Raw genomic sequence first — 24801 nt, 5'->3', positions numbered from 1 at the left:
ACAGGGTCCCCTGCCACAGGAGAATTAATCCTGATTTATGCTGGTGTGAGTGACAGGAGAAATGAGCTCAGTGGTTTTGGGGTAACAGCTGTTGAAAATGTTTATTTGTGTAAGCTCGAGGAAATCAATTCCATTTCTGAGGCAATGGAAAAGTAGCTTACCCTAGGCAGCTCCCATCTGAGAAACCACCTTTTTCTGAGGGAATGACAGACAAATTGTCTGCAGGATATTAACTGCTATTTACACCATTACACAGCAGTATTAAGAAACACATCAAGAAATGAGGGAAAAACCACCCAGAACTGTGTGGAAACACAAGAGTGACATTTGAAAAATAGAACACCATATACACCAATAGTTATTCAGCCATTCAGGATTATTTAAATATTAAAATTTCAAACAAAAAATAAAATAAAATCAGTTTATCACTTGAGGTCAAAATGCCTACATTTTTGTTTCCTAGCTGTCAAAACCCAGTATAAATAAAGGCAAATGGACTTGTGCTGAGGATATTTGAACAGGACAGATGCTAAGAAAACACTGGTGTATTTAAGATCAGCATTACTCATTTCAGAAGTTCACAGAGGAACAGCTGATTTTCACGTTCTGTTATTCCCAGTTTAGGCAAGCATTCAATTTGAGAAGGGAGCACAGAGGTGATTTAAATTTAATATCTCGATCTCATTTCAAGAGAAAGGCTTAAACGCAAACACAGTCAAGTTGAAAGTCTCAATGTTCTACTTGAATTCACATGATTTATGGCAGGGGAAAAACAACCCTGCAGTGTTTCAACAGCCTGAGAAATGCTGGTTTCATCTACATGGGCTAGAGGAACCCAAATGCAAACTACAGACACTCAAACTAACATTAGACACTCAAAGTAACATTTAACACTCCAGCTGACATTCGACACTGGCATTCAGAGGAACATTCCAGCCAGGAATAAATCTTCCTTTGAAAAGTCCTAAATATGAAATAGGGCAGATACTGCATTCATCTTCAGTGGTATAATTAGACATACTGGACTGAACTCATGTTCTTACCCTGGATTTACGCAGTGCAATTGAAGCCCATCTTCAGTCCTCAGTCAAATGCCAAATATGCTGCTGAGAGGGCTCAAGTGGCAGCTCTTTCCCCGAAGAAATGCTGTTCAGATTGGAATTTAGATGCCCAAATCCACTAGTGAAAGCTTCTCAAGTAGTTTGAAGCATTTTTATCCATTTACAGAATCACTCATTGGCTTTAGCGAGCTGTTCTTCACGTTAGAAGTGCACTCATGTATTAACCATAATTCCATTTTTCCTTTAATAAATGGCTCTTTTCCTGAAGGTATTGAAGTCTCTACTGCCCAGCTCTCTATATATTCACATCAGAGCATGCAAGGTGAGTGTATAATGGCAAAATGGGACAGTCTTGTGCTCCTTCCTCCGTGAGACCCCCACCCAGACTGATGACATTGCTTTGCAGACCAAAGTCAGTATATGAGACTGGCTTTCATAAAACTCCCTAAATATGGGTGAAAACAGAACAAATGTCAACACCACGAGCTTCAAAAAGCTCCCTGAGAGTTTTTTATAAGCTGTCTAATCTTTACTTGCAGAACAGGAAGTAAATTTATTAAATTAACTAAATAACATTTATTGAACAACTAAACAAACTCTCTTATTTTGTCTGCTCTGAGGGAAAAACTTTATAAAAAAACTTTATTCTTTATAAAGAATTCCAACCAACCCCAGTAATAAGTGTTCTACCCAACTTGAGAATTGAGAACAATTGAGAACAATCCATGAGAATTTTGGAGTGGATGTTTGTTTTCTGGACTGGAGGCTGTTTTCAAATTAACTAGGAGAATATTTCATATTTAATATTTCATATTTAATAGTTACTGATGGCCCAGCTGCTGCTATCAACGAGTTAAAACCTCATGTCCACAGTAAAAAGGTAGATGATAGCAATGTGTCTGGTCACAATTGGGAGAGCATTTTAACTTGGCAGTGATGTCTCAATCTGCATTAGTCTGTTAACAAAACAAAACAAAAAAATCTCATGATGATGAAACAGAGACAATAAAAATCATAGTATTTTTCCTGCTGCTAGTTTTCCCAAGCTCATTCCACATGTCAGGACGTAATGAAGGGTGATGTAATTCCAGAAGAGATCCTCAGCTTCTGTCTAGAACATTACAAAATTTGAAACTCAGTTGCTGTGATTAAAAACTTGAGTGCCCAAAATGTATTCATTTTTCTGCAACTTCATCTGTTTAACAAAAACCAGAAAATTATTTTTCTCAGGTTATTAATGCTTTCCTTTGCAGCCAAAGGAACACTTGGGCTTTTCATTCTGCCTTAGCAGTAAAATCTGGCTTCAGCAGCTCAGAGCAATTTGAAGAAACCAACTTAGCAGAGGCTCAAGCTGCTTCTGCTCTCACCAACGAGGGAACCACAGGAAAAACCTCAGTTTTGGTTTTTGGGTCATGGCTGGGGATGTTTTCCAGCAGGGGAGAATCTTCATCCTCCCTCATTCCACCTTCCCAATAAGAATGGTGTCTCCTTGATTTTGGAATTTGGTGGGAAGAAGAGTTAATATTTAGCCATTCTTGTAAAACATCTTCATTTTTAGACATCTTGGGCTGCTTTGCCTGCAGGTGCACAAACAACTGTAACCTCTGCACACCAGGCTCCAGAGCACTTCTCAATTCTCCCCCCTGCCTTTGTAGAAACATTTAAAGACTATGCAGAAAAACCTTTGGGATTCAGAGAAAATCACTAAATGTTTTGTTCCAAACTCAATCAATTGCACATAATTCTGAACTCCCTTCAAAGGGTGCTTGAAATAAAACAGTCATTCTTTGGCAAAGCTCAGGCTAAAGCAGATAAAAGTGTTAAAGCAAGGGAATTCTAGTTCTTGAAAATCAAAGCATTCCTATCTAACCGTTTATATCTTAAAAAGGAAAATGTGTCAGCGTTTGCTAAATGGTGTGTTTCTTCAACAGTCAGAAAAACTTAATTAAAGAGAGTAATTACACACAATCCTTTATGTTGGTAGTATATGATCCTGCTTTAAACAGCTATAGGGTTTAGAATTCTAACATATCTACTTTTTTCTAATAATATTACCTTATTTTTGTAAAAAATAAAGACAATCTATATTCCTTCAACCTAAGTAAAATACAATATTTCCTTTCTATAGGGTCTAGATTTCATAGATCACATAACTCAGTCTGTTGACTTCCAGGTGAAAAGAATGATAGAATGGTTTATGTTGGAAGGGACCTTAAAGATCATCCCCTCCCACTGTCCCAGGGTGCCCCAACCTCATCCAGCCTGGCCTTGGACACTTCCAGGGATCCAGGGGCAGCCACAGCTTCTCTGGGCACCCTGTGCCAGGGCCTGCCCACCCTCACAGGGAAGATAAGCACGGAAAATTGAACATGAAAATTAATTTCCTTCATTCCTGGATGACTGGGGCTCTCTGATCGCCAAAAAAAAAAACAACCAAAAAGGTTAACATCAAGAAATAACCAAGATCATATCATCATATCATCCTGCTACTGCATTTCCCCCTAATGCATGCATTAAATACAGTGTCAGGATCAACTTTATTTTCTTTTTTATCCATGGGCTGTTTTTATCAAATTTATAATTAATTTATTTTTTTTTTTATACCCAGAAAAGTCTGGTGGTTTTTATAACAGAGTTTATCAGCTGTTTACAAAAGAACCCTGGCATTTCCACATTTCAGCTTAAGGAAGGAAATGAAAAATATATCAGCTAAACAAAACTCAGGGGGATGAGTAAAACAGTTCCAACAGCAATTAGTCAGGGCATTATATTTGATATTACACACTCCTGTGGGAAACACGACCAAGGTTCTAAAATATGCAAGAATTCCCACACAATTTCAAAAGATGTTACTAATACAGTAATTTATCCTGTATCTTTCCTCCAGATCATTATTGTTATTGAAGTAGAAAATATATATATATGGCTGAGGGTTGAGATTGATTATAAACATATATGACAGATTCAGGAAAATTCTTTCATAACAGGAGGAAAAAAATAAACAAATTGTGCCAGACATACGATCTGTATGTGAAATATGTGCCAAAAATATAGCTGTTTAAATAATATTTTTTTTTCCTCTTTGGTGGCTTGAAAATAAAATGATCACAAAAAAAAAATCTGTCAAGTTGATATCAAATAAATTCCTATTGGCCAAATCCAGACAACTTTGACAAATATGTTGACCTAAAAGTGCATTTCTTACCAGGAAAACATTCATAGGAGATATTTCACACAGCTTCTCTCAAGTTCCAGGTTTTCCCAGAATAATTCAAACCTATATTTATACAATATGCATTTCTGTATTTAACATCCCCAATGCACATTTGTTTGGAGGGGTCAGGAGATTTTGTGTTCAGTTTTATGGATTCATTCAGCCGTTTTTGAGTAGCTCCCCCTGTTATTTTTAAATAAACCCGCTACTTTTACCTGCCAGCTTTACCCTTTGTTATCAAGGCTATTTTCTTAGTGTTTAGGTTAGCATCTGACATCACCCCAAAAATTTAATAAGCTGTCTTATTTTTCAGTGCTCTTTTCATTGAAGATTTCTGCCTATTTTTCACAGAACTGACATTTTGCTGCACCAACCTGCCATTTTTCAGCCCCATACAGTCACATGCTGTAAATGCGGGTATATTTATCAAACCATTATCATCAATTACCTGAGAGCTCCAGCTTCACAGATATTTTATGAATTCCTGAGATTTTTCACAGCACTGACATGACAAAATACATGTCAGTGTATTGTAAAATACTTGAAACAGCATGACCAAAAAAATGAGGTGGGGGGAAAAAAATAATCAGATTAAATACCACCTGCTCCTACCCTGATCATGACCATCCTGCCTGTGCAGATTTAAATAAACTGTTTTTTGGGAAGGAAATTTTCCTTCCAAGGACAGTATCACAAGAATCTCCAGGAACAAAGTGATTTCCACAAATGATTAAATGGTATCCCTTAAGATTATCCATGTGTTCACAGTACATCTTCCCTTAAAATGCAACTCACTCCTGAAACAAGGGATGTAAAGGGCTGCTTTAGGAAGAGATATTATTCTAATATCTAGAATATCTATCTAAAGGACATTTAACAATGTCTGCATTGTTAAATAAGAGAATTCCATTGAATTACATCAGCTCTTGCATGAGCTCTCTGATCCTCTTTTATTCAGAATTACAGACATATCTACAAGGCCAAAAGGCTTGGACTTAACTCACTGAGGAACTGCCAAAGAAACCTGGATTACCTCGATGCCCATCAGACCAGGGAACTGCAGAGCAGGGAAAAGATTAAGCAGAAATAGAAATTCTATTGCCTGATCAATCACAAGGAATTATAACAATCCTTACAGATTGTTACAAGCACAGATGATAATCTATTGTACAACTCATAGATGTGGGAGCAGTTTTAAAACCTAAACAAACCAGATCAGAGCTAAAACATCAAGATAGGAGCAGATAAAGATGTTGAAGAAATAGTGATAATTTAAGAAAACACAATGAACTGTTAATACAAACCATTGAAAAACTTCACTTAGAACAGTTGTGTAAAAAGAGCAGCAGAAACTGCGAGGCACAAAGAGTTCCCATGAAGTTTGGGGGAATAGGTTGTTAAAGGAAACTGCAGAAATGCTTTACAAATGTATCCAAGGTAAGTGTTTGGGAGGAAAAAATAACCTCACATTCTGGTAGGATTTGCAAAACAAAATTTATAAGATTTGCGCTCATTGTGAGAATAAAATTCACTTTCCAAATCACTCTTTGACACAGCTTGAAATTTTCTGGATTTTACAGATTAGAAACTGGACAGGAATTAGAGAACTTGAAAATCAATTTACTTTCTTGCACTTAATTTGTCTGACATTCAGTCTATTATAAGCAGGGTTTTAATTGCCACCTGTTTAGGCTTTTGGTTTCTTTGTTTCCTGTTTGTTTGTTTTTACAGGCAGCTTCCTCCACCTTTACAGCAAGTATTCTGCTCTGCTGGTAAGTGCAGGATCTCATATATCTTATGAGAAAAATTTAATTAATTTGAAATTTTAATTCTGCCCAACTGTCTTCTAACACAAGGAAAGGCTCTCCTAGACATCAAGATGAAAAAATAATAATGATAATTATCATAGGCATGACAGAGCTGCAGAATGAGGCACAAACATGAAATTTAATTTAATCAGAAGAACTTCTTGAAGATGATTATTTATATAACAAAGATGTATTCTTCACTTTGTAATGAAGTTGCTTATGAAGTGAAAGCAGAGTCTCAAGCCACAATACTCTTCCCTTATTTCTTTCTCCTCCACGCCTTCTATGAATCATCTCAACAAAGTCTAAATAAGTCCTTCTTGTAAGATTCAGATTTCCATTTCTTTATGCACAGAAATATAGCTGGCCTTTTCTTATTTTCAAATCTGTATTACAACAAAAATGTCATTCTTAGAGTACAAGACATGAAGAAGAACACACAATGTTTTTACTTATTACATTGCTGAAGAAAAATTCGCACAGGAAGAATGAAAACAAGTTCAAAAACCTGTGCAGAAAAAGCTGTAGGGAAAAGGATCAGTGAGTAAAAGAAATAGATTTCTGCCTCCCTACTGTAATAACTTCTATTGAAAGCATCTGTATTATTTATTTGCATAAAATTGTTTTGTCCTTTTTTTGAAAACACTAAAAAAAAAACTTGTGCCATCTAGAACTAGACTTAAGAGTGTGCTCACATCTGGAAAAGGAAAATCAGTTTTCCAGTGTCTGTGTAATGATACAGTGGTATCTGGTTGTATCTGTAACTCTGTGTGTGACATTTGAAGGTGGTGTAATAGAAGAAATCAGAATAAAAGACCGTTGTACAAAGTACATGATATTTTCCCAGCAGCCCAAAGGAAGCAAGCATTCAGATATGTTGCTGTGCTATCTCAGACAGATTGTTTTTTAAAATACAAGCATTCTATATATTTTTCTCAATTTTAAAGAATGTGTCAAACATTTTTAAATATATGAGTCCATAGAATAAATATACATATATAATATATATATTATTGAATATATATTTATAATATTCAAACCCCCAATCAGTTTTAGCTAAGTGCATTCACACTCCTGCCCAACAAATGGGACAGGAGCTGAAAGGAGGGAGCTTAAATACATGTATAAAAAATGAATCTAGGACTTGAAAAGGTACAATAATAATCATCCCTAAAGACAAAATGTGTTTAAAAATGGTTAGAAAATTTTAATGAGACTTTTATCCCTCTCTCAGAAGCCAAGGTGTACAGGGCAAGGGTCCTTTCTAACTGCTTTTTAGTAACTCCTGTCTTTTATATTTTACTAGATATATAAACTTCTAGTGTTTATTTTTCTGGAGGGGATTGCATTCCCAAGTTTTCCAGTGGAGCACCTGAGTTCCTCCCGGAATTCTCTGTTAGAAAATAAAACCTGGCCTGTTAAAGGTTTAGAGCTGGTAGCTAATGGTCTTACCTAAAAGGAAGGTAAATCCCAAAGAGATGGGGGCATCAGGAGCTGAAAACAACAGAATAGTGAGACCAAAGAGAAAACCTTTAAATGGCAGATTGAGATGAAGTGTGCTGAGAATTTCTTCAGCACCACTTTTCAGCTGCCAATGTTCCAAGCTCTGTTTGTCCTCAGTCTCTTTCCAATGACAGTGAAAAACACGAGCATGACTTTGGAAACTCTTACTAATAAAATCCATGTGACTCCTGACAGCGTTGTTTTCACTTCCTCATCTTGGTTGGAAGAGAATCTAAGTTTTCCAGGCATTTCTTCCCTCTGGTTCTCATTAAAATCAACAGAAACATCTTCCAGTCCCATGAAACCACAATGAAAACTCTCCTCCTCAGCTACTCCAACTGCAGCGTTGCAGCTGGCACTTGTTAGCTTGGTCTAGAGCGTAAGGAGTTCTTGGAAGTTTATTTTATGGTAATAAAATCAGTTTAGCTATTTAAATGCTGCAAGTAGAGGTCAGCCAAGATGCAGCATGTCCCATCTGTTGTGTTACAGCTACACGCCAGGAGAGCTCTCCATGCACACAGGATGGAAACGGGAGCATCTTTGACAGACACTGAAAACTAAAATAAACTTGGGGAGCTCAAACAGGTTAAGATCCAGCTGACCATGGGCAGTGGCTGCAGGATGTTATTCTTTTGCTGCAGCTTAAAAGAAAATATCAGGGAAACAGATCTTCAGCCTGCATGAGGTGGGAAATGCCAATGCTCCCCTAAGACACACGTGCCACTGGTTGTCTCACTTGCAGAGAGACTTGATATGATGGTGTTATTACAAGGGAAGGATTTGATGTAAATGAAGCATTTCAAGCTCTCACCAGAAGGTAGTTGCATGCACAAAACATCCCCTCTGCAAGAAACTGAGGGCAGATTTAGAAGCACACCACAGGAAAGAGCAGCGCTTTCTGTGAGAAAAGCTTTTGCCACTGACATGATTTTTGTCATTACAGAGGTTCACCATATGCAACTATTCATGACCTGTCTAAAAGACATTTTTTGCCCCTAATTGTCAAGGATCCACAGAATCACATCCAGAGTTGGAAGGGACCCACCAGGATCATCAAATCCAACCCCTGGCCCTGCACAGACAGCCCAACAATCCCACCCTGGGCATCCCTGGCAGCGCTGTCCAAACTCTCCTGGAGCTCTGGCAGCCTTGGTGCCCATCCCTGGGGAGCCTGGGCAGTGCCAGCACCCTCTGGGGAAGGACCTTTCCCTGATCTCCAACCTAAACCTTCCCTGGGACAGCTCCAGCTGTTCCCTGGGTCCTGTCACTGTCACAGGGAGCAGAGATCAGAGGTGGCCCTCAGGAGGAGATGCAGACCCTGATGAGATCTGACCTCCAGACAGAACAGACCAAGTGATATCAGCTGCTGCCCATACAGCTTCTCTTCTAGATCCTTCTCCATCTCCACAGCTCTTCCCCTGGATGCTTTCCAACAGCTTTCTATCTTAAGCTACCCGAATGTATCAAGGGAGAGCTGCAAAGATCCATCCCTACGAAGATGCACAAGAGAGAAAGGGATCCTCAGTCAATGCATCCCACATATTTTTCCTGATTCCTCTACTTCAGCATGGCAATAAACTCTTTGTAAAATTCCCTCTCCCTTCTGTGCTGTCCCAGAGGGTGCAGACAATAGCCATCTAAAAGATGTAAAGGCAAAAGTTGGGTAAAATGTTGTCTTCTATGTTAGCAAGGTTCTAGCTATTTAAAATTAATCCTGGAAGTCTACTATGTTTACTTTTACTGGCTTAAATATAGTAGAGAGTAGGATGCATCTAATGGTTTCTAAATGCTCAAAGTTTTTTGCTCACTTGTATCTAGTCTACTATTTTAAGTGATATGCAAATAACAAATCAACCAACAGTCAGAAGATATTACAGTTAAAATCCAGAAAGTGGAACAAGGAGTCTGAAAGTCTCACTGATGAACCACTGATGGAAATACAGTGATCAGATCCTTTTTCTCCATGGGTGAGAGAAACACAGATTCACTAACAGGATATTGCCTACAAAGTGGAAATCATATTAATGATTATATTTAAAAAGTACTTCGATTTAAAAAAAAAAACAACAAACAAAACAAAACAAAAAATCCAACTAAAACAAAACAAACATACAAAAAAAACCCCCCAAAAAACCCAGAAAAAAACACTCCAAACACCCAAAACTGGTGCAAGACAGCCATTTGGAGCACTAAAAAGTATTTGAGACAAGAAGCATCACTCAAAGAGAACCTGAGATGTTGTAGTTTAAATTTAAGTCAAGTTAGAAGCCCTGGATTTACACCTGGTTGATGAATACTGATGTGTTTGTGAAGATGGAAGAAGATTTATCATTTTACCCCAACTAAGCATCTTGTTTTACACATTCACCTACAGCGTGTAAAATGCCAAACTCTTTTGTGTGAAACATTACAAAAAAGGAAGGAATAAAAATGGTTGTTCTTCTTTGAAGATGTTGGAAATAATCATCCTCTACAAGAAAAAAGACTTTATGAAGGCAGGTAACAACAAAGAATGGGATTTGACCCAGCAAAAACACTGGGGAAGATTTTTATGTATTTTAACTGTGATGCATAAAAATTATGAATCATTCAAATGATTGCTACCAATTTTGAATATGTTTGGGTAACACCCCATTCATTTGCCAATCAGAAAATTTCAAAAATGGGGACACAAATGCAAGTTTTCAGCAGAATCCTGAGGTTTATTAGAAATAAAACTAAAGTAAAAGATGATTTATGGCCATGACATGGATGAGAAAGAAGGGAACTTCTGCAGCACAAGGCAAAGACAGAAAGCTGTAAGGTAAGGCCGAAGGTAAAACTGTGCTTGCACATTTGCTCTCCAGAGCTCCTACTGCTGCCTGGCTTTTTGCCATCTCATTCTCTACATCATTTCAGATGGGAAAACTGCTATCAGCGACTTTCAGAAATGAAAATAGATGGTGTGAATCAGAAATGCCTCTCTAATGCAAAAAGGGATGGAGAGGAGAAAAAAAAAAAAAGATAAACTTTTACCTGGGGTGGGAGGGGGAAATAATGAATACTGGAATATTACAGTACATTTGAAGGAGTCATTAACCTCAATTTTTAATTTAGCAGACAGTAAATAAAGAACTGACTGGAAATAATCAGATTAAAATAATGATTTATGGTCTTAATGCTTTTATCTCTTAGGCTTTTAAAAATCATGTGTCAGAAATTAGTGTAATTAATACTTACACTGATGTACAACCTTTTGTATAACACTGCCAGTGATCTGTTCATCCTATTTATTTATTTACCAGTATCCAATGAAATGAGCAAAGGCTACAGGAATGCTGAGAGATTTGTGTGCAAGCCAATGTACAAAATTTCATCTGCTCTTGCTTTCTCTTACACAGACTGGGAATGTGAAGTGTTGCAACTTCCTATTTGTGTTATTTAATTGTTTTACTCTCTTTAAACCAGTGGGTGTTAAGGTAACTCAGTGATTAGCTGCAATACCATGCATGATTAGAGGTTTAATATTACATAACGTAAGAACTGTGGTCAGTAGCAGATATTTCTACCTACACTTCAATTTTTATAATGGAATCCAATAAAATCACCAAATACTTTTGTTCAAAGGGATGTCCTTTGGCATTGTTATTACCTGAGAAGGGTCCCACAAAACCTCAGTGATTTTCCTCTTCTGCATCAACTCTACAACTATACTGGCATCCCAACAAGGATAACTATCCCAGTGAGGACTGAGCCAAATAAGGTATCATTACTGCTTCTTTCTCATTTCTCCCTCTCCTATTTAAAAATTTCTTTGTTCTACTCTTAACACACACTACTGAGTGCCTTCATGTTCCTTCTGACATTGCAGCAAGAACAATTTCTGAAATAAAAACGTATCCATGGCCCCTTCAGCCACGTCACAAACAGTGGTTTCAGACCTTATGGCTGCTCTTACCTGTTGCCTTGGGCATGGTGATATTTCCAAATCCCTTTAAGCTATGAACAGCACAAATTGTGTCTCGGGAAGGTAACAGCTGATGTGCTGCCTGATCTGCAGAGCTATGGTCTAAAGCTATCCTTATTTCATTACAAATAAAATAAAAACTCGTTGTCCATTGATTGGTGCCCCAAAAGGGTATGAGGATGAAATTACAGACTACGAGGAGACAGCAACACCACCATTTCTGGCTCTGTGATAAAAGGTTCTCATTCCAAAGCAGTGACTTTGTCATCCAGATGTAATGACCCCATGATCAGGGTGATGGCAGCAGCCTTGCAGTTACTCATCTTTCAGAAGCAAGACCCGAGTCCTACAAACCTTTTGACTCCAGGAAGTGCAGGTGTTGATAAAATCTTGACTTTCCCTCCCCTCTCTATCTTGTGCTTTTTCAAGCATAACATATTGTAAAGAGATTAAGGCTTACAGAACCACTTTTTCCTCAACTTTTGAAGGCTTGGAAGCACTTCAGGATCATCAAAACAGGAGTTTTATAACCTGTGTACTATGAAACTAAACTTACTGTTGAGATTACACTTTCATGCTAAAATCGTTTTCTCTGCTACTTAAAAGTTTCTTAAGAAGTTCTCCTCAGGCTGAAGTTCCTCCTGCCTGCTCTGAGGCAGTACAAAAAACTTGCTGGAACTTTGAAGAAAATCCACTTAATTGTTTTATTTGATTTTCAGAGAGCCCAGCTTTGGAAATAAAGCAGTGAAACCAATGCTTTTTCATGCTAAGCCATGGAGTCAGCACTCCTTTATTATCATCAATATTTCATAAAAGATTTTCTAGTGAGGCATGATCCATCCATTTGTTATAATGTTATTCTAACAGAACAGTGAGGTGGTTGGTTTTATCTTTGAAAATTTAATTAAGGTAAAAAATAAATTTTCAAACTCTAGGGAAAAGTTTTTATTAGGCATATGGTATTTTACTCAGTAATATCTAGATAGTGTCTGAATGAGCTTGCTGCTCTTTTATCTCATTAGGCTTTCCAAAAATCTTCTCCTTGATAACTGAGCTCTAATTTTTACCTAGGATAATTCTGACTGAGAATACTTTCTTTCTGGATCCATATCTACATAATATGATGATTTTTCTTCTTGAATACATGGGTTTTCAATAAGTCAAACACCAAAAAAAATTCATGAGGAAAAAAAAAATCTAGCCCTATACATACCTGACATTCAGCAGCAGTATTACAGGCAGAAATAAATAAATTCACTGAAAATTCACTCTAGAACCTTCTCTTACCCCAGCAGCTCTCCCAGATTCCTATTTCTCACAGCCTGCTCTGTGTTCATTCATATCATCATCCTGATTTCTTTTAAAATCTCCCTCATGCAATTCTGCAGCAAAAGCTTCCAGCGAGAAATGAGTATTTTGTTCAAACAACTGTCCTGGGGGGAAACAAAGACATGGTTTATCTGACTCTACTGCTTATCTTGAGGATCTGCTTTGACAGAAAAATATTCTTAAGCTGCACAGGCCGTTCAAGGCTGAGACTATTGGTGTCAAAACACAACTACAGGTTATTGAACCAATCCAAAATGGCAAAAGGTTCATTTTATTTCTGCAAACACCTGGAATTCTAGGAAAACCCACAAATGAAGCAAGGTGGGATATATCTAGGACTGGTTTACTATAACCACTATGCTTGTTAGAATCCAGCTAATAGGATAGAGAGGAAAAAAACAGGGTAAAATCCTCTATGAACCACAGATTGCATCAGTTGGAGCAACAGAGACACTCCAGTACAATTCCAGTGTACCTTGATACTGGGATTTAGATGCATAATTTGTTCTAAATTACAAAATTAATAATTCAATTTTATTATTCAGTGGTATGTATTTGAATATTTGACATGTATATTTTGCTTGCAAAATCTTTTAAAATCAAAACTCCCGTAACTTTAGTTCAAGATCATGAGATTTCTAGATAAATGATTAGAATTTCTTCTTTTACATCAGTTCAAAAATCCATCATTAGACGTGCCATTCTGTACTCAAATCTTTGTGTGTGTTTTCTCTGGATATCTACTCAGTTTTTGAGCAGGTCTGAATGCTCTCCAATATTTCAAACTCACTATTTCCTTGTAAATGATTTGTTTTTCAGTTTCCTCAGAAGTACTTACAGCTTTCACTAAACTTTCTGAATTCTTAGTTTTTCCCCTCAGTATCTGCCCTGAACTGTTAGCGATGAATTCCCTTTTTCTACAATAATTAGAGCTGTTTAACTTCTGATTTTGTTGTGACTTTGGAATAATAGCATAGATTCCTGTATTTCACCTTTCCATTCCCCCCATTCCCATTATTTCTCTCACACTTTGTGCTCCAGAACAGGCTGTTTAATTCAGCTCTTACAGTATAAGAAGCTCATGGAAAAGCACAATGTTTAATATTTACTGATTGAAATATAACCCTGCTAATACATCACAGGACAAAGGACAAGATGCTGAACTTTTTACAGAGTAACAAAATGTTCACCTGTCTTCAGAAGCAAAAATTTATCCAACATGCAGATTTTAGAAGACAGATTGAGGTACCCATTTTAAGGAAGAACAAGAAAAAAACATCAGTGGTGGTTAGGGCACAAATAAAACACTACAAAATAGGATATGAGAGTAAAAAAGAAAGAATGAGGGTAATTAGATGAGGCTGTATAGAAACCATCCTTTCTGAACATCCAACATGCCAGATGTTGCTATACTAAGGTTACAAATCCAAACAACTGGTTTGGAGGAGCCAAATGATTAATTTATGCAATAAATTAAAAAAAAAAAACACAACCAAGTGCTCCTGATTACATTATTAACAAGTTGTAAATCACATAGATTGGGGTGTGATCACATTGTAAGGGATAGAAGGTATATAAATGGATACTAGAGTTTGTAGGAGTCCTGTTATTTTGGGAAAATATGGATCACACAGCACAGAGCATGATCAGACTGAAGTGAGTCCCCTAGAAAAAATATTTGTAAATATTTGCAAAATATTAGTGATTAAAAAGGAAGTAATTTGATTTTATCTCTTTTAAAGAGGCCTCAAATATGCATGGTTAAAAGTTAATTATAAAAAATAAAATCAGGTAACTGGAAAATATTGGGATATTATTACGAATAAGTTCCACTGCAAGGAGATAACCAGGTATTTCTCATGAAAATAAGTAACAGAGAACACATAAAAATGTGAAAGATTTAGGGAATAAAAAGTGAAGTGGCCGCATTACCCTTTTGTTGTTTTGTAGGAAGTTCTCCAGCATTTTTTTCCAATGTGTAAAACCACATGGTAAGTCTTTTTTTAATAAATGATGACCTCTAGGAAATCAGATAACAGAAGCAGCACAGCACTGGCTTAATGTTTACAGTCCCAAAGCTGGAAATGCTTTTAAGTTGACATGGGAGATTCTGCAGCAATTTCCCATTTAGTGTTTTTTCAAATTTCATTTTTAATCTTGTACTCTCCTGGGAAAGAAGGAAAACATCATCATTGCCCACAAGTTGCTAACTTCATGTAGCATTTGCTTATTATTTAAATTACAGAAATACGTGTGAACAAATAAAATTATCCTTCAACCCGGTTGGTGTTGCTACAAAATGTAAAAAGTGTAGCACTCTAAGAAAAAAGGGACAACTGAATAGAAAATGATTACTCAAGAGAATGGTAACAGTCTCACTGACTCTGTTCTGTGCTTGTTTACTCAGGTGTTTATAGGTAGGAAGAAATTTTGGAAAAAGCCATATTGCCAAAGCAGCCAGGAGATAAGGATGCTCTTCTCTCTTCCAGCCATCCTGGGTTCCTTGGTTTCACTAGAAATCTGCCAAGGGCAGATGTTGAGGGATCAGAATCTGCTGTAGCCAAGTTCTCCATGACAAATTGTTTCTTTTCCCCCCTATTTCTGTGTCAACAATGCAGTTTATAGATCACAGGTTCTGAACTGCTCCCTCTCACAGCAGACACCAAGCCTTGGAGATGGACCCCTTTGGAGAAAAACAGCCTTGACAATGCAGACACTGAGTGTTTACCTCCTTTAATAACCTACCTTCTTCAGTGACAGGAACACAAGAGGCTCTAAAAGTCACAGAGCAGCAGCTTTTTCTGTGTTTTACCTTTTCTAAGGCACTTAGATTCCATTTCAATATTAATCGAGACACCACAAGATGAAATCAGCATGGATCCCAGTGGAATACAAATATCCAGTGGTTAAAGTCAGTAAAAAAGGCAGGATAAAGAATTCACCCATGACACTGCATGACCAGAAAGTTTTATCCTGAAAGAACTGGAGTTCATTTTGCCTCAAAGGCATTTACCCATCCGAGGATGAGAAACACATAGGATGTGGCTGCAGAAGGGACTCAAGAATTTCACTCAAAGAGTTCCAACTTTTCATTGCCTCACTGCTAACAATTGGTCTTGTGGCTTTAGCTGTGCCAATACATGCCTGATGTTTGCTAGGAATTAGGAACATCTGCTCCCCACGTGGGAAGAAAGGCCTGGGATGGAAATTAAAACCAAGCAGATGAAACGCTAGGACACAAAGGTAGCTCACAGCTTTAATTTCAAATAAAATCTCTCTCAACTTGAAGAGATTGAACTAAACTAATCCATGACCTTCTTAACACTCCTTGATTAGAAGCAAGGATTACCACCTCCTAAACAGTGCTTCTTATCTAGCTTAATGTCAGCTAAAAGAAAAACACAGAGCCAAAGCTGATCAGTCTGTAAGAGTAAAGCCCAGGATGTACACATTTTTCAGGATGCAAGTTGGATGCAGAAGCTATGACAGAATATTGACACTTTTTCTCCATCATCAGAAGCAAACAGCTAGGTGTGTACTCTGTTGAAGCAGCAGTGTCACTTAAACAAAACAGAATAGAACATCACACGTATGTGTGAAGAAATCAGCAGGAACAGTCTTTGTTCCTTGGAAAAAAAAAAGTTGCAGAAATAAATGAGCCAAATTTTTTTCTCAGGCTTCTTCCTCTGGGTTTTGTCTGTTTTAAATTAAAATCTGTCAGTTCATGAATTTATCCAATATCTAGAAAAGCACAAAGAAAACACTGCCATCTATTCCTTATGAAGGCCACCAGTGCCTCCTGGAAGGGAACTGAAGTGCCACAGGTGAGCTCCCCGCACTTCATCGACCTCAAGCACATTGCAGAGTTACACAGATGATCTTCCCTCCCTAGGAGAAAGTCTAGTTTTGCATTTCTTATGAAGCAAATACTCTTTGTGGCTTTCTGAGAGTTATTTCTGGAAAGAAAAAATACTGGTTTGGGTATTAGCTCTGTTAATGCTGATGTAAATTGAGATTGAATCCATTGTTGACCACCAGAGTAAAATCTTCTTTCACAATTTTCCCCCTTTTCTCTAATTGCCAAATGAACTAAGAAGGGGTCACTAAGCAGACCCAGCTGCTTTTTTTGTGTGCTGTGCATACTGAAAAATGTTTTTTTCTCCCCTCCTGTTCTCAGCAGGCAAACCCTTTCCACATTTATGATGTGGAAGATTATAATCAGTCTGAATTAGGGAGCTCCAAATAATACAATTCTTAGAAAAAGAAAGGTAGCCTGCATTGTGTCTCATAAAGAAGTTCAAACTCTTTTCTTCTTTTTCTTTTGTATAAAATTAAAAAACCCCAAGCCCCTAAGTGCCCAAAAGCAACCCCATTATCTTCTTCAAAGTTGCAATTACATGGAGAAAATTAATAAAGTCTCCTGCAAGCTTAATGTACAGAGAGACCATAAACCAAAACCAGAATGGTGCTGTTAGATTTCATCTGCTGCAAATTACCATGCAAGCTTATGATATTGTTGATGTGCTTGAACTATCATCAACTTTAAATCATCATAAACTCAGTTCTTCCACTGGCCAGGTGTTTTTACAAGGCAACTGATATTTGTCATGTCTCCAGAAATCTTTTAATTTTGTTTGAGGTGGAACTGATAGATAAAAGTGGGCTCCACAAAATTCTTCATTAAAATCAATTCATGCAAAATTGGTAAAGGACTTTTGAAAAGTTCATTTTTAGGTGCTTTAAATGTGGTGCTTCATCAGTTCATACTGAGGAAGTAAAAAACCCTCCATTCATGTTTTGTTGTAAATAAGAATAATGCAACTGAGTTAAACTCTTGTAAGTGTTCACCGACCACCAAAATGGTGAAATATTCACATAAAAGCATTAAAACTCCTCAAACTGAAACAACTAGTAGCAATCTCTTGGACTTGTGTCCACCCTTTTGAGAATGGAAAGTCTGATCCAGTCCACTATAATTTGAATTCCAGCTGAACAGCCTGCTACCATGGCTCTTAAGAGTTTACTGGATGCTGAATTTCATCTACCAGGAAAACCTGTTGGATTTAATAATTTAATTTTTCAAGAAGCAGTTCAGGGGACAAACAGTTAAACCAAGGAACTTCTACTAAACAGAATAATGAAAATTAATTAATTAGCTTCCTTATAGTGCTTTGATAGATGCATTGAATAAATCTGAGCTGATTTATCAGTCAAGTGCCTTTGTGTGTCAGGTATTAGAATTATCTGTCATTAACCTTATGCTACTAATGAAGGTGCTTGGGTAGAGAAGTGCAATGACTTCCCAAGGTCACATCAGAAGTTGGCATTACAACTCAGGCATCTACTTTCAGTCATTAGACACAATTTTTTAACAACATAAAGGGATTCATAAAGCAAAGATCATGACCTGGAAAGACATCATTACTTCTCTAACCTCACTTTTAGAAGACAGAAAAAAAACCTGAGAGATAGCTGTGAAAAAATATTCCAAGGAAAAGAGTTACCCATCCAAGCCTGGAGTGGTACCATCTAAATTCTGTTTTATTATATTATTATGTTTTACCCCCAGAATGTCTGACAATTTGATTTATTTTGTATGATTTACATTACAGTTAAGTGACATTACACTCTGTTTCCAACAAAAGCCATAGACAAATCTAGTTGTCAGTAAATGTCTTGAAAAATGACAATCCATCTTTGTTGTTATTAATGTTATGGTAAGAGGTGGGGAAGGGAAAATATTATATAATGAAAATAGCTTTTGAGAGAAGACTTAAAGATTCTGCAATATGGTCTATAAAAGAAACTTAACCTCCTTAAGGCTCAAGCTGACAAAATATATTTTTTAAAATGTATTGGCTGTGCAGAGAAAATTCTGCCATTTGTATTCCACAAATATCAAGAAGTGCATTTTTTTTTCCCCTCAAGACAGAAAAATGTAGGCTTAGTATAAAGAAATATTAAAACATGTATTATTTTTTCCTGACCTTTTGACAGGCTGCCTATTGAGCCTGGTAGGACATCCAAGAAATTCAGATTCAGATTTCAAAATTAATGATTAATACTACAGACTTTTCACAGTATTGAACTGGCAGTGCCAAATTCCTCTAACATGAGCAAGTGCAACTCCACGCACTTCAGCAGAGCTGTGTTTGCATATCTTAGCAAGCAATTCTGGCCCTGTGCCTGGGAAAGCATCTTACATTTCATAGTCACTTGATTATGTCTCATCTTTAAACCACACTTTACTATTTGCAAGATACTTGACCCACAAAACCAGAGAAGTCCATCTGCTGAGATTCCATTGTGCATCGGTAAGTAAAAATGATGAAACTATTTGAAGTGGAAAATCTAGTATAAAAGGGACATAAATATATTCCAAATACGTATTTGCTTCTGCAGACTGATGAACTTGAAATTTGGGGTTAAAAATTTCACTTGCACTAGAAATTCATTTCTTCAAGATGCTTTTTACCTGAACCAGAAATAGTTCATACAACTAAAAGGGACAGATCCACTTAGAAGAACCCATCCTTGGAGAAAAGTAAGAATGCACCCAACAAGCCAATACCAGCTGTCACAGACATACAAGATTCAATTAAGAATCTGCTCCTAATAGTCTGGAACAACCTAAATGGAATAAAAATATTAGGTATTAGGCCTGAGACATCTATTGATACCAACATTGCTGCTTTTCAGTGGGGTACAGGACAACCACATGTCAAAATAATCATTAACCAACCTCCAGTTTGGTCTAAAATACAAATCTAATGTAATGCTAGGCTTATAAAACTAAGACTAAATAAATAAATCTGCTCATTTTTTTTGGTTTCATAGAATCACAGAATGCCCTAGGTTGGAAGGGACTTTGAAGTCCATCCAGTTCCACCCCCCTGCCATGGGCAGGGACACCTTCCACTAGCCCAGGTTGCTGAAAGCCCTGTCCAACCTGGCCTTGGGAACTTCCAGGGATGGGGCAGATTTTCTGGGGCTGTCAGAGTTTTACCATGCTCACAGTAAAGAATTTCCTCCTAAGAACAAACCTAAATTCTCCTTCTGACAGTTTAACAGCATTACAGTTCTTTATTCTTCCCATCAAAATTGTGGGTTCTTCTACAAGGAGATTTTGGGTTTTTTTGTTTTGTCTTTTTTTAACTATACCCCTAAAAGATATTTTTCCTCTTTTTATGCCATTACCTCCTTTGGAATTTTTAAAATATCTACTTAGCTATTTTTAACATTTTAATAATGCTATTAGACCTGTCATTGCAACACTTTGTGGCAAATCTGTGGAGGATGTGGCTGCTATAACACTAACCCCACGTATGTTCACTGCATATAAGCCTACAGCTCCAGTGCCACTATAACTACAAACAAAACATTGTGGAGGGGTTTTCCATTTGTTTAGGGGTTTTTTTTCCCTCTCTTTATTACCTACCAGCTATTTCCTTTTTCATTGCCACAGCTCCAGTCACAAGGAGGCAGCAATAAATCTTTGCATACACACAGGGGCTGGGACTGAAGGGTGCTGACAGCTCTGTGATCCTCTTGCAAAACAACAGCAATAAACCTTAATGGATTCAGCATTGTATAGAAATTTTAGACCCTCAAGACCTTCTTTTAGTCACCTACAAGTTAAGTACTGTAGCAAACACCTGATTTCCAGAGCAGAATAAGGTACCTTGACTCCCTTTTTGGTACAAGGCAAGAATGAGATGTTCCAGAACATTTGAAAACTCACACCCACTGCAAAAACACATCCAGACACTTATTTTTTCAGGGAACTATCCAGATTTAGTCAATATTAACCAATCAACCAATTACTCTTTGCCTCAGTTCAGGCTCTACAGAATTAGGATGAGTCCTGTTTTAACACAAGACATGCAGAGGTGTAGTTCAGTACCTGTCAGATCAGCAGTTCCCTAATTGCATTTCCCTTTGCTAAACAGCACACTGTGTGACAAGAAAATATCTTGCAAAGGGGCTACAAAGCTTTCAAAACATTGCTAGTACAGAAAAATGCCACACTGTTATTGAAAAAATCACTGAGTTATATTTGTCTTTAAAAACACAAGCATTTTTCATAGTTCTTGGCCTGCTGGAGGGCAAACCGAGATGAACTTCATCATAATTTTATTAGATGTCCATTCCATGAGTATCCAAGGTTTATTATATTTATTTAATATATAAATATTACATTATATATATGTAATATAATATATAATATATAATATATAATATATAATATATAATATATAATATATAATATATAATATATAATATATAATATATAATATATAATATATAATATATTATGTATTATATATTGTATATTATATGAATATTATATATTTACCATTATATTTTACACTCTATGTGGTAGAATAAAGCTATTTCAATATCATCCCTGATGACCTGTAATTATCACTGGTTGACTTTACAGTGTGTCTCTTCAGAAAGAGCAGATACTATAAGATACTATAAGCAGATAATATATATATATTTATATATGAAATACAGACCATACCTGTTCATAAGGTTGTGCCTTCTCTGTAGGTCCTTTTTCCTATTTTAGTTCAGACTGACAAATAATTAAGAGCAGTCCTTGGCCAGGACTAGATTGTGAAGCACCGATTTGGCTTTTTATTCAATAGACATTCAGCTCCATTGTGCTGTTAGTGAAGCTGAACTGAAATTTGCTTCTTGTCACTCATGTCTTTTGACAAACTGCTGGACACACCATTTCTAACATGCTCAATTGCTTTAATGAACTACTAAAACACAGCGCTTTCCTCTGCCCATCATCCAAACATTTCCTGGGCAATCACCGGCATAAAATGGACCAAAACTCCTGGAACAACACCTCTAACATTTCATCCTGTATATAACTTTTCCTGCCTCTCCTCGAGGTGCCAGATGGAAATCTGGCCATGTCCATAAGGTCACTTACCTCCACTAACTTGTTGGCGTGTTCACGGAAGACCTGAGCGTATTCCTTCACTTCCTTCTCGTTCCCGCTTTTCGCGGCCTCGATGAGAACCAGCAGTGGGACGTTGGTCTCCAGGAATGAATCTGATATGTGATCCATCACTGCCTTCCGGAGCTGTGACAGAAGAGAGCAGACCAGTAAATAAAGGACATTTATCAGCACACGATCCCACTCTTCATTTTTAAGCATTGACGTGCTGCATCACGCGGCGTTACGTGGGAATTTGGACTTTTTGCTTTCTTTTCTCCAATATTTCCACCAAGAAAAATTAAAAACTTGAGGGCCTAGGCTCTACAAACCCCTCCTGGGATTTGTGCTGACATACACCTAATCCTGCTGGCCTGAATGGACCTGCACAGAATGACGGTGATAACTCATGTAAGACATAGCAAATTGATGAGTATTGAAAGCTCCACACTGCCTGAAAAAACAATTCAGCTCACTAAAAAGCCAAATATGGATTAAGGAGCTTAACTCCAAACAACCATTAAAAATATTAGCCAGAATATTTCTAAGCCTTCTCTAATTCCTCCAGTGAACAGTATTCCATGCAATAATTAATATTTTGTGCAGCAGATGCCTTGTGCTTTGTATTCCCATTTGAATAGCTCCAAGTATAAACAGAAAACCTTTTTACATTTTCCAGGCAGATTAGAAAATATACTACAATTTATTCTAAAGGAAGAAAAAAACACCTTACAGGTTACTGAAGATTTAATACCTCTTACTCCATATAAACATCTATTTGAAACAATATTACTGTAAAAATGATGTCACTAAACACTTTGCCACCTTACTAATGACCACTAATCAAACCTCACTAAAATTTGAAAGACAGCCAAAAAGATGACTGAAATCTTAAATCTACATGGAAGCTTAATTACTCTGTAGGATTGTGGATCAGAAACATCTTGATTATGTTTTCTCCAGCTTTGGGTTGTTAAGAATGAAAAACTGTGGACTCAAACAGAAGCTAGGAGCTGTTCAGCTTGGAGGCTCGGGTAGCCATTAGTCTCTTTAAACCATGCATTTTTAGTTAGCTGAAGTATCCAGAGAGATAATTTTCTCTATTCTGCAGCCCAGACAAGAAAGCTTTAGCTAGACAAGGTGCCATCAAAACACCCAATCACACTGAAAACTGGCCTATTGTCAGATATTGCAAATACATAATCCAAGATGCATCTGCTGTTTGATGGCAGCAATTCTCAGCTCTATTTGAATAAGGGGAAAGCTAACTTTGAATATTTTCCTTCATTCCTTGAGTGGTGCAGTAAAAACAAGCAAAGCAAAATAGCATATATGCGCTTGCAGGAGGTATTCCTTTTATTTCCATCACAACTGATGCAGTCAATGTATTAAGCAATTCTCAATCCTCCTTAAAAATTAATTCTACTCAGATTCAACCTGGAAAGTTTTTTTTTCCACTTTCGAAATGATTAAAGGGACTCAGAATAGCTAACTCAGTAACACATACAAACAGGGGGAGGAAAGAAGACAAAAAGAAGAAAAGAATCATCTATCAGAGACCTGCCAACAGTTTGGAAGCTGGTGTGTGTTTGCTACCAGCTATTACATCTCCATCTTGTACTCTTTATTTTTTCTCTCATCAATCTGCTGCTATCCACTTGCTGACTCTTATTTTATTCTTACATTAAAAGCTCTTTCAGACCACGCTTTGGGTCTATTTGCACAGCATTTCACATAATGAGACCCTGATCTATGAACAGCTTTCATAGGTACCATCTCAATATAACAACTAATATTGTTCCAAGTGCATCAAAACGTTGCAACAAAAAGAAGAAAAAAATATCATAAGATTCTCAGTGTCAGAGAATAGTGCAGCAACACAGCACCCTGCATTCTATGGTGGATAGATTTCCAGTCAATATTTATTGAAAAAAAAAAAAAAAAATTAACTTAAAAATTCAGACACACAGTGGGATTCTTGGTGTTGCTCTGTGCAGGACAACCAGGAGTTGGGCTCAATGATCCTTGTGGGTCCCGCTCAGGATATTCCGTGATTCCCACTTAGATCAAGAGTTTCACCTACAGCCAGCATTAAGGAAAAATACTGCCAGAGAAGGTGCATCATAAATTTGCATCATTCTCCTCTGCAGACATCCATTTCCCAGGGCTTGCTGGCAAATTCTTGGTCAGGTGCCTCATTTGTGTACCCATAGTTAGACTTTGATGCCCCTGGTACCGAAAAAAGTCAAATGGCATCATTTCCAAAGGAACACATGAAGCTTTTAAAAATCCATTGTGGCTTCCAGCTCATTCTCAGTGAAAGATCCTTAAAAACTTCTGCTTGCTCAAGTTCAGCGTGTGCCAGTGAAAACCTACTGCCCACTGCACTAAAAAAACCTTACTTTAAATGCTAAATGAGCACCGACACTTTTCTGTTTGTATCCTGCCATAAGGAGGGATCTGTTCCAAAGGCTTGTATTTATTCAATGAACAAGCAATTCAATTTTTAATCTAAGGTAATGTGGTGCTATAGATCGGGTTATAACAATATGCCCCGTGGAATTGTAACAGTAGTCTCAGGATGTTCAAGTAAGCAGCTTATTTTCATCAAATAGCCTACAACCACATACCAGAAATCAATAAAAAAGGACAGCAAGAGCATCAGCTAACCAGCAATTTGGGGGCTGTAAATATACAGTAGAGCTCTTTCTGAATCAAAATGAATGAATGAATAAAATGGATATCTTGTTTCTAATGGTAACAGTGTGTTGTTGTCTGAGGTTCATAATTGCAGCAGCTGAAAAAAAAAAAAATCTGAATTCTGACTGTCACCAGTTTAATAAATACAAAATTAATACATTCTATTTTTCTTCTGCTGTGTTAATCAGAGATGTCAGTAGAATATTTCTGCCCCCCTCCTTGTAAGCAGGCGTTATAATTTCTTTAGGAATTTGTTATCTGAGTTTTAGGATGCCCTTGTGTTG

The 24801-nt window shown here is 37.1% G+C and overlaps 1 protein-coding gene across 15 annotated transcripts in view; it reads right to left on the bottom strand.

The window, feature by feature from the left end:
* Positions 1–24801, bottom strand: part of CTNNA2 (catenin alpha 2) — a 460565-nt gene that overhangs the window by 76316 nt on the left and 359448 nt on the right. For all 15 annotated transcript variants that reach the window (XM_086891553.1, XM_086891554.1, XM_086891555.1 and 12 more), the window contains one exon: positions 21812–21964. In XM_086891553.1, coding sequence (XP_086747679.1) covers positions 21812–21964 — 153 coding nt within the window. The remainder of the gene's footprint in view (positions 1–21811; positions 21965–24801) is intronic.

This window comes from Cyanistes caeruleus, chromosome 5 (assembly GCF_971803275.1).
Source record: "Cyanistes caeruleus chromosome 5, bCyaCae1.hap1.1, whole genome shotgun sequence".
In the NCBI taxonomy this organism is placed as follows: Eukaryota; Metazoa; Chordata; class Aves; order Passeriformes; family Paridae; genus Cyanistes; species Cyanistes caeruleus.
This window is presented reverse-complemented; position numbering and strand designations above follow the sequence as displayed.